The 13,509-nt window shown below is 41.3% G+C and overlaps 2 protein-coding genes across 8 annotated transcripts in view; one reads left to right on the plus strand and one right to left on the minus strand.

The window, feature by feature from the left end:
• Positions 1 to 69: 69 nt before the first annotated feature.
• LOC123501245 (tetratricopeptide repeat protein 1-like) lies at positions 70 to 5,493 on the minus strand. 4 transcript variants are annotated; one of them, XM_045249970.1, is made up of 7 exons: positions 5,347 to 5,493; positions 4,653 to 4,844; positions 4,102 to 4,336; positions 3,085 to 3,258; positions 2,587 to 2,772; positions 1,857 to 1,911; positions 70 to 1,435 (listed from the first exon to the last, which is right to left on the minus strand). In XM_045249970.1, the coding sequence occupies exons 2-7, from the start codon at positions 4,823 to 4,825 to the stop codon at positions 1,302 to 1,304; spliced, it is 957 nt and encodes a 318-aa protein (XP_045105905.1). In that variant the 5' UTR covers positions 4,826 to 4,844; positions 5,347 to 5,493; the 3' UTR covers positions 70 to 1,301. The 4 variants fall into 4 exon arrangements, with proteins under 4 accessions (XP_045105905.1, XP_045105907.1, XP_045105906.1 ...); XM_045249972.1 differs by lacking the exon at positions 5,347 to 5,493 and adding an exon at positions 5,200 to 5,333; XM_045249971.1 differs by lacking the exon at positions 5,347 to 5,493 and adding an exon at positions 5,173 to 5,313.
• A 1,216-nt stretch (positions 5,494 to 6,709) lies between these two features.
• The window catches only part of LOC123501240 (serine/threonine-protein kinase N2-like), a 131,607-nt gene continuing 124,807 nt past the window's right edge, over positions 6,710 to 13,509 (plus strand). For 2 of the 4 annotated variants that reach the window (XM_045249959.1, XM_045249963.1), the window contains exon 1: positions 7,160 to 7,225. In XM_045249959.1, the coding sequence (XP_045105894.1) occupies positions 7,175 to 7,225 (51 nt within the window). In that variant the 5' untranslated portion in view covers positions 7,160 to 7,174. Of the gene's footprint in view, positions 7,012 to 7,159; positions 7,226 to 9,752; positions 9,769 to 13,509 lie in introns of those variants that run through there. The other 2 variants (XM_045249961.1, XM_045249962.1) reach the window with 2 other exon arrangements.

A 13,509-nucleotide genomic window follows, 5' to 3' on the forward strand; every position in this document is an offset into this window, starting at 1 on the left:
CAACCATACAAGACATTCATATAAACACAATCACGAAAACAGACAGGAAACAAATAATAAAAGTCCATGGCGGCTTTCTGCTTGAAGATATATAAATCACACACATTTGAATTAAGGCTAAGTACATACATAACATAATCACCACACACACATTTGAATTAAGGGCTAAGTACATACATACACTATTCACAAGTTACCCATCATACACAGCCCTCCTGACTCCACCTCCTCTTGTTGCAGAACTAAACAAAACAGTGCCATTTGAGACTAACCACCATAACCAAGTGTATGTACATGCCCATACAGTGAAAGAGTAATGTTAAGTGCCTTTCAGTACCAAGTGACAGAATAATCGATGTCTTGTGAAGGGCTGGCTGACCGGACACATTAAGGCAATTCACACTGCAGCCTTTGTTTCTGCTTGGAGGTAAGAGATAATACATAGCAAGGCCTGTATTCTGAAATGCTTTGCTCTCTCACCATCGCTGCTTTCCAAAGGGTCCAGTTGAAGATACTCATGTTTTTAAAAAGATAGATTAGCATGATTTCTAGTTTATCGAAAGGAGAAATTGTAATGAAAATCCAACTAAATGTCCTTGTGGCCTGGGAAAATTGTTGTGGTGAGAGAGGAAGGCGTTTCTGAATACTGGTGTGTCTCTGGAATGGTGGAGGAGCTTCATGCATCACCAAGACAAGTCAAACTATCTTCACCTTCACTTGGAAATAACTAGAGCAATTTCTTGGAGCATCACAGCCCATTATCTTCACCAAAAGAGAACGGTGTAGTGATGGTGCCTTGGAGAGAGTGAGGTGTGTTTTTGCAGAGTCACTGAGGCAAACCAAACTGCTGTCTCATCACTCACTATTTGGGGCAAGCCATGATGTGGATGGTGACACGGTGACTGCCAACTGTGACACCTGCTTGCTTCATCAACACAAACCAAGCCAGGCAAGCTTGTGTCCCTGCTTCCAGGTGAACGAGGCAAAAGGAAGCTTGAGGAATAGTCTGATAACTCCACTGGCCGAGTCAAACCTCAGATCTGTCACTGAGGAGGCAAGCACACCACCACGCCACATCTTCACTTAACAAGTGTTTGATGAGCAATGGATGTCTTGAGGTTGTACAAATACAGAGGCAAAATATACATAGACATTGGAGCACACATAACATTCAACACGTGCACTATTCACACCACCAGCCTCACATAAATGCCAGGAAAGCATCACAAGTGTGTGGAAGTGTAGCATTACATCTCGCATGCCACACATCTCTCTAATGTCAAGGCAGCATCACAGGGGTGCTAATGGCTGTTGTCTGGGTTCTGCTTGAAGCTTATATTGTAGCCACCAGATCCCGAGTCTTGCTTCAGCTCAAAGTTTGATGTGGAAAGTCCAAATGGCCGCAGGAACATGTTGCCTAGGTCCTTGAGTTTGCCTGCAAGGTGGTGACACAGTGTGAGGTGTGCTGACAGACTCATTGGTGAAATAATACCATGCTACAAGAAGATCATGTGGCATTGTGTATCAGAAAATATTTAGAGCATAACATACTTTGAAATGTAACTGCTAACCAATTAAAATATAAACCGACAGACTGACTGATGAATTAAGACAAAGCTATAGTGAAATCATATGCCACAGTCCACTAACACCAACAAATCTTAAATACAATCCTTTAAAAAATATCTAACAAGACAATCTAGAAACCAAAAAAAAAAAAAAAATAATAATAATAATAATAAAAAATCATGCATAAAAATAACAACCAGGAGGACATCAGTCATGCAACCCTCCCAAATAACAGGAAAAAAACAGATAACAGTCCTGTGTGGAAGAGTCAACAGGACACAACTCACCCATCATCTCCTCCTTTAGCTTCTCATTCCTCTCTGTGATCATGTCTGGCAGTCTCTGTAATGGTAGGCAAAGATCAGAGAGCATGTAGGGAGACAATAACACTAGACCAACAACACAGAAAGAAGAAAAGACAAGAGTGGCTGAGAGAAGGAGTAAAAGTATGAATCCCTAATGTGAGAGCTAACCAATATTCTCAGTCTCTCATCTCCCACAGGAACAGTGAACCAACAACACAGAAAGAATACAAGACTGAGAGTAGTTAAGAAAAGGTGTAGAAGTATAAATCCCAAATGTGAGAGTTAACCAATGTTCTCAGTCTCTCATCTCCCACAGAAATACTGAACCAACAACATAGAAAGAATAAAAGACAGCAATACCTCCTTTGACTAAGAGTGGCTGAGAATGGAAGTAGAAGTATGAATCTCTAATGCAAGAGTTAACTGGTATCCTCAATCTCTAATCTCTCAGGATCTCAATGCTTGCTTCTGTCTCCTCCAGCCTTCAAATTTTGGATAAACCTTTGGAATACACTCGAGACCCCTTTTTCATATCCTTTTTGTTGCATTAAGGTAGAATCTCACCCTAAAAAAAAAAAAATTAAAAAATAATAAATAAAATAAAATTGTGCACTAATCCTACTTATCCTCATTCTGTGACAACCAACCAAGAGACAGTTAATTATCCACCCCCAACCTTCCTGATACCCTTCATCACCCTGCCCTGTCTCACCCTGATGGCCTCCTGGGCCTGCTGGTTGGACGGCTGCAGCTCCACTACACGCTGGAAGTCCTTCAGAGCGTCATCCAGCTGGTCAGTCTCCTGGTTGAGTGTGGCACGGCGCAGCACTGCCTTGGTGTAGCTCTCGTCCAGCTCAATGGCTTGGCTGCAGTCCCTGATGGCTTGCTTCTTCTGGTTCTGTAGTGGAAAAATGTATGAACTGCTTAGAAGGAAATGTGAGTGGTGTGGGTGATGAGGAGCCTTGAGTTGCTTACAGGAAGACATCACTACACACTCAAAATAGACATGTTTTTGGGTATCAGTGAGAGAAGGACATGTTTTTAAGGATCAGTGAGAGGGAAGCAGACAAGAGGATGAATATAGATATGTTTTTGTATATTAATAAGAAGGAAGGACGCAAGAGTATACCTAAAAAAAAGACATGTTTTCTAGTATTAGTAGGATGGAAGGACACATGCAAGAGACATCCACACCACACCCCACACCCACCAGCTTTGCCCTCGCTGCGGCCCTGTTGGCGTAGAGCACAGCACGGTCTTTGGGGAAGGTCAGCGGACATATTCTAAGGCCCGCTGTGTAGGACATTACCGCCTGCTGCAAACTTCCTTCTCTGAAACTTGTGTTGCCGCTCTCCTTGTGCTGCAGACTCTCCTCTCTCCTGGACTGTTGAGGGAAATGCAACACTAGTCACCACTTAGTTCACAATCACAGTATGAAGTCTGCCCTGTATTCTGAAACATTGTGCTCTCTCACCATGACTATTTTCAAATGCTACAACACATGACTTGCCAACTTCTCCGGACCATTTTTGCTGTTAATCATATAGATATATTGCTAAGTTATCACTAGAACCATAAAAACATTCTTAAAACTCTGTGTAACCTTATCTAGAGCCTTCTGAATATAAAGGATGGGCAGCACAGAAGTGATGCAGAATACTGTCCCTGGAGTCATGAAGGAAAGGAGGAAATCGCCATTCATTTCATGATTCGCAATGTCAGAGTACTGTACGTGATATCCAGACACACACAAAGAGGGAAAGGCATTACAAGGATAGGTAGATCTTTCCAGCGTAGGGACAATATTAATTCCTTCAATAGCTACTGAGACATAAATTTACCATGATTTTTGGGTACGATTAGACAATTTCACTTACATTAGGAAGTGAAAAGATTAATGGCTAGAGTCTTTACTATTCTAATAAAGCCATATGTTTCTGAAGCTGTAGAAAATCACCAAATATGAAAAAAAGCATCCTGGTAATGAAGAGATTAAGTTTAGTGGTGTCTGTGTGATGAGAGAGAGAGAGAGAGAGAGAGAGAGAGAGAGAGAGAGAGAGAGAGAGAGAGAGAGAGAGAGAGAGAGAGAGAGAGAGAGAGAGAGAGAGAGAGAGAATAGTGCAAGAAGTTTGTGACATAAGGAGATTGAGTTTGGTGATGTCTGTGTGATGGTTAGAGAGACAGAATAGAGGAGAAAAGTGACAGAGGTAAGACTTATGACACTTACACTCCTCTCCTCCTCTGTCATGCTCAGCTCCAAGTCCTTCAAATGCTCCTCGTCCACAAAGCATTCCTCATCATCCTCCTCATTTTCCTTCTTAGCTGCATCCTTCCTCTCATCCTCCTCCTCCTCCTCCTTGTCCTTCTCAGCAGTGGGTGGTTCAGGTTCTGGTGTGAAACATGGGCTCTCTTCCCCGTCCTCCTCCTCCTGCTCCTCCCCTTCCTCCTGCTGCTCTGCTAATCTGTAAAGGAAGAATATCAACTGTGAAATGAGACTTGCAGAAAATATATTGGGGGAATAAAGTTGACAAGAGGAAAATGGATGATAAGAGTAAATGAAAGGGGGAAAAAAACAAAATTAAAAGCATACAGAGAAAGAAAAGAAAAATATGTAAATGGAGCCACAAAAAATTCCTGAAAAAAATAAGATCAAGGAATGAAACAACAGCTGTGAGAAAAAGAAAAAGAGAAAAATAATAGTGAAGAAATAATAAAATAAAATAAGCAAATATAAAAAAGGTTGCTAAACATAAAACTAGCAATAAAACACACACGCACCTTAGAGAGTCAGTGCGGTCCTCTCCTGATGTGGTGTGGAAGGAGTCATCACTATCATCACTATCAGGAGTGTCTGGCCTGAAGGAGGGTGACTGGTTACTGCAATCCACTCCCTCCTCCTCCTTCTTCTTCTCCTCCTCTTGTTCCTTCTTCCTCTGCGCCGGTTCTTCCATGTTTCTGTCTTGTGTTATTCTGGTGGAGTTATGTTAGGTTAGGTTTGAGAGAGAGAGAGAGAGAGAGAGAGAGAGAGAGAGAGAGAGAGAGAGAGCCTTGTCTACAAACACGAGTAACCCCTCTCTCTCTCTCCACCTGTCTGTTACCATAATATCGATGAAAATGAAAGAAAATTAAAACACCACACCGGTTTTATCACAATGAACAACACACACACACACACACACACATTACACACACTCTTTACACTTCTCCACCTCCAACTGCTTGTTCCGCCTTATTATCAGCATCTTGAAGCAAAAATCACAAAATAACACCACCCCACATCACTCTACACCACTCCTACCTCCAGTAACACGAAATACTGACTCACTCCTTCACTCCACTCCCCTATTCTTCCACTAGCTTCCCGTTTCCTCCACTCTCCTCCTCCACCACTTGTCACCTCCACTCTGACACTCTCATTGACTCGTGTGCTACATGGAAGCCCCTAGAAGCCTACAGGAGCCATAAAACTTACATTATTGCCTTATTTTTGTTGTTTGGCTCAGGCACAGCTGATGTGTCATGGTGGTGTGCCTTACCGCTAAATTTGAAAAGATAAACACGCTATAAATATCTGGGTTTTTTGTCTATTTCCCTTGCATTTTTGACATGTGATTGTTCTTAGAGGTGTCATCTCTTTATTCATGTTTTGCATTGTTGGTTATGGTGAGGGAAGTAGATGTAGAGTGACAGAAGGTAAGCAGTGAGTAGTGAGTGGTGAGTGGTGACAGGTCTCAGCTGGCTCAGTGCTCACCACTCCTTAGCTTTCATATAATCAATAATTATCTCCCCTACTTCCCTAAACTCATATGGATACACTCATGACTCACATTTATCCAGTAATTAATATTTAACCCCTTCCATATTCATTCTGCTTACTATTTGATGATTTTATACAGCTTCAGAAACTTTTGTGGGGGATTAATTAAGATAGTGAAAACTCTGGCCATTAATCCTTTAACTTCCATAGACCCTTCTAAATGTGATAAAATCGTCTAATTACACGCAAAATTCATGATATAAATGCGTTCCACTACTGAAGGGATTAATTACATACCCATCAAGCTATATTAATGTCTGCAATTTTACACTACTCTGCATTATCTTAACTTGCTTCTTAGTCTTACATTATACTATATTATATCATGGCATACTATACAAACTCTTTTTCTCATTGCAAATAGTTAAATGTTAAGAGTTCTTTTGCAATTACAGACAGGAAGAGCCGCGCGAGGTTGGGAGTGAGTTGGCGGGAGATGAGTTAAGTCCATATATCCAAAAGTGTTCATAGTTCTCATATATTTGAAGGAGTGAGTGCTTTTAAGACAGGTTCATGAGTTCTAGATTAGTACAGTTTGTGGTGAGTAGATTATGTAGACCTAATGGGTTCCTGCAGCTTCCCTTACTGCAGGAATTCCTTGTAGTGAAGTTTAGCGCATAATCAATAAAGACAAATGTATGGAAGTGGAATAACAGGTGGAAATAGGCAGGTATGTCATGTATTTTTCCCTATGTTACGTTCTTATGACAGATTCCATGCTAGAAGATTAGAAAAAAAATATATATATATATATATATATATATATATATACACTGGAGTGACAGGACGGCTACATCACACACAGGCTGTCACTTGAAGACCTGCTGACGGCTTGTTGCAGCTTTCCTCATTTATTCCACATTCCTGTTATGAAAGAGAGATCCTTAGCTACACAGATTGGTAGAGACAGACACAGAAACACCCAGGGAGTTTAGGATAGTGTGGGGTGACCGGCGTGGGCGTAGAGAGAGAGAGAACGTGGAGGGGGGAGAGCGAGCGGCGCCAACCAGCGGGGTCCTTTCAGCGCGGCTCGCCATCCACCCTTCCTGTCTCCCCCTCCACCATTGGCTGGCTCTCCCCGCTGCTGCCCCCTCACTCATCCCTCACAGCCCCATGTATTCCCTCTGCCATGACAGGATTGTGAGTGAAACGTGAAATGTAAAGCCGCCACACCAGGCCCACGTGAGTCAGGCGGAGAGCGGGCCTCGCCAGGTGCGCCGCGGCCCTACCTGAGCCTCGCCGCCCAAGTGATGAGCTGACTGCCTCGCCTCCTCCTGCACTCACTCCAAGATGGCCGATCATGGTCATGTATATATTCAGGTATGTGTGCTGTACGCGTCTTTACCCGGGGTTCTCGTGGCTCCAGGGGTGATCTGTGGCCAGGGTTTGGTAGGTGTGGGCGGGTGTGCTGGCGTGTTAGGCTTGGTGGAGGTGTGGGCGGGGGCGGGGGTGGGCGGCCCAAGGCGGGTTCATCAACACTGCGATGCGGCGCCCACGGGGACGACACATGTACCTTGAACCAGCGCCCCCACAGGTGTGTGCGCCTTGTCCGTGGGTTACGTGGGCGGGGAAGAGCCAGATGGGCGTGAGGGAGAGTGGGCAGGTTTACCTGGCGTGTGTTACCTGAGGCGGGAGGAAGGTGTAGTCCTGGCCACCTCAGCACCTCAGCCTCAGCCGCCCCTCACCTGCACACCTCATTCATTCATTAACGCAACTCACACCTCACCCCTCACACCCCTTCACTCGTGACTCGCTGTGAAGGTGCTAAGTGATGGCAAATTTAAACTGGTGCTTAGTGTGTGTGTGTGGTTGCCTGACCTGCTCCTGCCAGTCACACCTCAGGCACACTCACTGACTAATTACATGTGGCAGGTTCACTTGCATCATGCTATTAATTACACATGTGTTTATTGGTGCTGGCACATTTAAATTGATGTTTATGTGTCTTGGGTTGTTGTTTACCTGTCTCTTACACCTCAGGTAAAATCATTAGCTTATCAAGGTGTCTCAGGCTGACCCACACACACATACATACAAGATCTATGCGCTTGTTAGTGGCAAATTTAAGCTGGTGTTGATTTAGTGTGTTTAGGAATCCTTTATTTGTTTACCTGTGTGGTGCGCTCAGGTACACACCTCGGGGGAACTTGCTAACTCACCTCGGCATCTTCCTTTTTGACTCAGATGTGCATTACTGGTGTTGAGTGTTGTGACGTTAAATTCAAACTGGTGTGAATAATGTGATGATAATTCTTGGCCTTAGTAATTTTTTTTCTATTTACTCAGTGAGAAATTGATTGCTTATTGCCATGTGAAGATTTGTGAGAGATATTAATGACTGATTTATGCCAAACCTGCAGAAAAAAATTGGAAAAAAAAATAATGAATGTTCACTAACCAAAAAAGAATGACAGTGTTTGAGTGATTGACTGTCAACTCATATATTGTTGCTGCTCCAAAATGTTGCCAAAAAATAGGAAAAACACTTGAGTGGTTATATTTCTAAAGTTATTTGTTGCCAGTAATTTTGAGTGGCTGAATAACACAACTAAACTCTTCTGGTGTGCATTCATGTGTAATACTTCACCATACATGTGTCAAGTAAGAGGCTGTCAACGAATGGAGGAAGTTTTCTGTGTGGCATTACTCGGCTAAGTCCTCTGTTTGCCTCACAATGCCAGGGGATTCCCGAGGCCATCAGCTGAGTGCCACCACCACCCAAGGCTGAATTTTGTTAAGATCCATAAGTCTAATACGGATAGAGAATTTCATCATCTCTACATGGCTGGTGTCCCTTGGGGAAGGCTGGGGTGGTGTCCTCTATGCTGGTAGACTTTTGTTATGTAGCTGAAGTCATTCTCTTTGGTCACAAAAGATCCTTTTGAGTGAACACCACTCCTAAGGTTATGACAAAGGTTTTTTTTATTGTACATTATCTTCCCCATTTGCCTCTTCAGCTTTGAGATTTGTTATAAAGTGGTAAATTAAATACAGTACATGATGCTGAAGTCACTATAATGTGGCTCTTGGGTCTGGTTGTGAATAGTGTCCTGGGAATGTGTGGTTGTCAGATCTTGAGGAAAATCGTGAACTATCTTTATAATGAGCGTGTTGATCAACAGAAAGCAAGTATTAATCATATCAAATCAATTACGTTATCAATAAGCTACAATGTGTTTTTAATCCAGGAGCCATTTTAGAGTAGACAGACTATAGATGCCACTCAGCCACTCACAAAAATTTGATCAATATTTTTAAAAGATTTTTAGCATTTGTAACAGTGATGACCTTGTGTGAGTTGACTGTATATTGCTGACACTGAGATTGCTTGGGCCAGTGCAGTGTTGGTGGAAGAAGGGGAGACATAGCTTTGTATTGTCACACATACAAATTAATGGGTTAGGAAAGGGCAGTGTTAATAGAACTTGCTCAGTGGTGACATGGGAAGGAAACGTAAGAGATATGCTGCATCCTGTTTTGATATACACACTCACACAGACATGTGCACAAAGGGACAGGAAGCTAATGCAGAGAGGCCTATTTGTGTGGATTTGCTATAGTTTAGAGGTGAGGCTAGCTGACAGTAGAGGTGTTGGCTTGTCAAACTAACCTAACCTAACCACATTCCTTGGTTATTTTGATGATCTTCATTACTGTTACTACTACTACTACTACTACTACTACTACTACTACTACTACTACTACTACTACTACTACTACTACTACTACTACTACTACTACTACTACTACTACTACTACTACTACTACTACTACTACTACTACTACTGGTTAATTTCCCCCAACTACTACCATTACTACTATTACTCCTCACTCATACATCTGTCAATAACCTCTGTTGCTATTACTTTTATTGCTACCACTACTACTAGAACACTCATTCCTTGCTAGTCTTAACCTACTTCCACTCCTCTGTCTGAAACTCTTCCACCAAGCCTCCTTCTCTGAGTCTCCCTCTCTTGTGTATGTTCCAGTTGGGTGACATAAGGGTTATCTGGTGTGCCCTTAAAGAGTAGTATTTCACCGTGCTGTATGGTTTTCAGGAACATCTTGGGGAAGGTAAGAAGGGTTCTCTATTCGCTTGCCTCCTCGTCCACCTCTCAGCTTCCCCGTCATTCATTTGATATGTCGTGTCATGAACTGGCTTTGTTTTGATACTTTCTAGCACCGCGTTTAGCTGACTGACTGACTGACTGGCTGGTTGGTTGGTCGATTGGTTGACTGATTGCTGCATGCTCTCTCTCTCTCTCTCTCTCTCTCTCTCTCTCTCTCTCTCTCTCTCTCTCTCTCTCTCTCTCTCTCTCTCTCTCTCTCTCTCTCTCTCCTTTTTTTTCATTATTTTTTCTTTTATTTGGTTGATTGGCTGCGTTTTTGTTTTTCCTTTCCACATTGCGTCTCTTTTTGATATGTATGACCTGCGTGGTTGTTGTTGTTGTTGTTGTTGCTGTTTGTTCGTGATTGGAAACGAGGCACGGCTGGCGGCATTGTGAGTTTTCTTTTATAGTGAATGGAACGCTCTCTCTCTCTCTTTTATTGATTTATCTACCATCATTTATTTTTTTCATTCATAAGGTGTTTTGTAATCATCTCTCCTTTCTCTCTCTCTCTCTCTCTCTCTCTTTCCATTTTGCTGGTGTGAAAAGTGTTGTGTGCTGGGAGTGTTGTAGGAGTGTTGTGTTGTGTTTCTGTGTGTATGTGTGTTTGTAAGGTGCGGCTGTCTGGTAGCTACTTCTTATGTGCGTGTTTTGTGGTACGTGAGGTCTCTGCTAGTGTTATGTGTGCCCAGTGTGTTGCTAGTGTCTTGAAAGTGTGTTGCAGAGTGTGGTGTTGGTGGCACTGTTTGTATGGGAAAGACTAATGCATTTCTGAATGTGTGTGGTTAATCCCTTCAGTACTGAGATGCATTTTTACCTTGATTTTTTTGGGGAATGATTAGGCGATATTATTTGCTAATATTAGGAAGGGTCTGTGGAGGTCGAGAGATTAATAGTCAGAGTTGTCACTATTCTAATCTCAACATATGTTTCCGAAGCTGTATAAAATTGCCAAATTGTAACCAGAATGAATATGAAAATGCGTCATGATACTGAAGAGATTTAAGATAAAAGGTATGAGTTTGTGTCTGTCTGGAGAGATACATAAGAAGGAATGAAAGTTGTGTATGGCTGTGTATATGTGTCTGTCTGTCTGTCTGTCTGTCTGTCTGTCTGTCATCTATTATTATGTATTTGTCTATGGCTGTCAGTTTGTCCTGTCTTATTGTCCGTCTGTCTGTGTGTCTCAAAGCACAGTGTTGGGGTGAGCACATATCTTGGTGTTGTGTGTGGTGATGTGTGTGTGTTGTGGAGGTGACACTAAGGAAGGCTTGTCAGGAACACTGCATGGTTTGGGAAAATATGCATCTGTGTCTCAGAATTAAATGGCTGAAAGAAAAATATGCAGTTACTTTTTACTTCATTGTTGGAGAATATTATGATGAGTTCTGAAGTGTATAGTGTGTGTGAGGTGTATGCTAACTAATTCAGAATGTGTGTGGATGCAGTTGTATATTTTTATTTCATTGTTCGAGAGTGTTCTAATGAGTTGTGAGGTGTATAGTGTGTATGAGATGTATGTTAAGTGATTCAGGATGTGTGTAGGTGTGTATACAATGTTACTTATTTATGTCATTGTTGGAGAGTGTTCTAATGAGTTGTGAGATGCAAAGTGTGTGTGAGATGTATGTTAAGTAATCCAGTATGTGTGGAGGTGTTGTCTATACCAGAAAAAGGAGAAGGAGTAATAGTATCCAAATTCCTTGTGTATTTATAAGATCCGAAGATACGTTTTTTTGTACTGGATTAGAAAGATTTATTACATGTGATATCTGAAGGTTAGAATAGAAGAGAAAAAGTTAACTCCTCACATATTTGATAAGATTTGAAGGTAATACATTGTGATACCCAACTCAAGAAAAGGAAAAAAAAGAAAAGAAAAGAACTTGCTGTAATATAAAGATCAAATACAATACAGATATAAACTCCTTGAATGCTTAAAAAAAAAGAAGAAAAGGAAAAAGAAAAAAGAAAAGAAAAAACTGAAAAAAGAAGAGTAAATGAAAAAAAAGAAAAGAGATAAAGGACAGAGAAAAAAGAAAAGAGTAAATGAAAAAAAGAAAAGAAAAAAAAAAATAAAAAAAGTAAATTATCATGTAGTACAACAAAAATAAAAAAAAAAAAAAAAAAAAAAAAATTCTACACACTCGGATGACAAGATACATTATGATACGACAACCAAAATGACACTCGTGATGTATGCAGCCCCAGGAAATCAGAGCTATGTTGCAAATCACAGCTGAGTTATTGCCAGCAACTTACACACCCCACACAACAAGAGCAAGTGGCTTAACAGGACTAGATCAGTGATACAAGCTTAGTGGGAAGATGGAGGGCTTGAGGGTGGCTTGGTTGGTTAGGTTAGGTTGAGATTGGGTAAGGTGAAGGTTAGGTTAGGTTAGGTTAGGTTAGGTTAGGTTAGGTAAGGTAAGGTAAGGTAAGGTAAGATTAGTTAGCCTCCTCAGTACCATGACACATTTTCATATTAATCTGGTTACTGTTTGGTGATTTTATACGCCTTCAGAAAATTAGATTAGAAAAGTGAAGACCGTGGCCATTAATCTTCTGACCTCCATAGATGCTTCCTAATGTCAATAAAATCATCTAATCGTACCCAAAACTCAAGGTAAAAAAGCATTCTGGTTTAACATTAGCTTAGATCTGTGACGGCAAGATTGGTTAGGGTAAGGTAAAGATTGGGTAAGGTCTCGATGAGGTAAAATAAAAATTGTATGAAGTCTGGGTGAAGGTTAGGTAAGATTGGGTGAAAGTAAGATTAAGTTAGGTTAGGTTACATTAGGTTAGGTTTGTGAGGTGAAGGTTGGGTAAGATAAGGTTAGGTTAGGTAAATATTTGGATAAGATTAGGGAAAGACTTGACAAGATTAGGATAAAAATTAGGTTAGATTAAGTTAAGTTGTTTGGGTCTTGGTTTGTGCAAGCTGAGATAAGATTAGGTTTGGCAAAGATTGGATGAGGTTAGGATTAAGTTAGGTTAGGTTTGCTGTTGGTTAGTGTAAGCTAAGATAAGGTTAGGTAAATATTTGTATAAGATTAGACAAAGAGTGGGCAAGATTAGGTTTAAAAAAAATTAGGTTGGGTTGAGTTAGGTTAGGTTTGTGAGGTGAAGGTTGGTTTGCCTAAGATTAGGTTAGGTTAGGTAAATATATGGACAAGATTATGCAAAGACTGGGCAAGGTTAGGATAAAATCAGGTTCATTTACTCTAGAATTAGTATATAGTTAAATTAGATAAGGTTAGGCTAGGCATCCCATCCCGTCCACCCCCACAATCACCTCAATCAGTGTGTGTAGGAAAAAAATATATGTGGTGTTGACTGCTTGGGTGTTGTGGAGGTGTTGTGATGTTGTGCCTTGAAGTGGTGGCCTCAGAATTGCATCTTGTTTACTCTTGACTGTCATAGTGGTGGTGGTGTGATGGTGGTAATGGTGGTGGTGCATGCAAGAAGAGGAGGAGGAGGAGTAACAGTAAGAGATGAAAAAATAGGAAAGAAGGAAAAGTAATGAAAATAAAAAGAAGGAAGATGATAATGGAAAAGAAGGAAGAGGAATGTAAGAGGAAGAGGAGTAACAGTAAAAGATGAAAATATAGAGAAGAAGGAAATATTGTGGAAATGTAAAGGAAGGAAGAAGAGAAATGAGTAATGGAGGAGGAGGAGGAAGATGAGACAGTGTGATAATAGGAGG

The sequence above is a fragment of the Portunus trituberculatus genome, chromosome 9 (genome assembly GCF_017591435.1).
Source record: "Portunus trituberculatus isolate SZX2019 chromosome 9, ASM1759143v1, whole genome shotgun sequence".
Taxonomy (NCBI): Eukaryota; Metazoa; Arthropoda; class Malacostraca; order Decapoda; family Portunidae; genus Portunus; species Portunus trituberculatus.

Bases quoted from the DNA above. Each gene is read 5' to 3' on its own strand.
- LOC123501245 (XM_045249969.1), bottom strand. From the start codon at position 5,116: ATGCTGATAATAAGGCGGAACAAGCAGTTGGAGGTGGAGAAGTGTAAA. The intron at 4,845-5,066 runs GTGTGTGTAATG...TAACTCCACCAG, and splicing joins GAGGTGGAGAAGTGTAAAGA to AATAACACAAGACAGAAACA. The intron at 3,259-4,101 runs GTAAGTGTCATA...TTCCCTCAACAG, and splicing joins TGACAGAGGAGGAGAGGAGT to TCCAGGAGAGAGGAGAGTCT.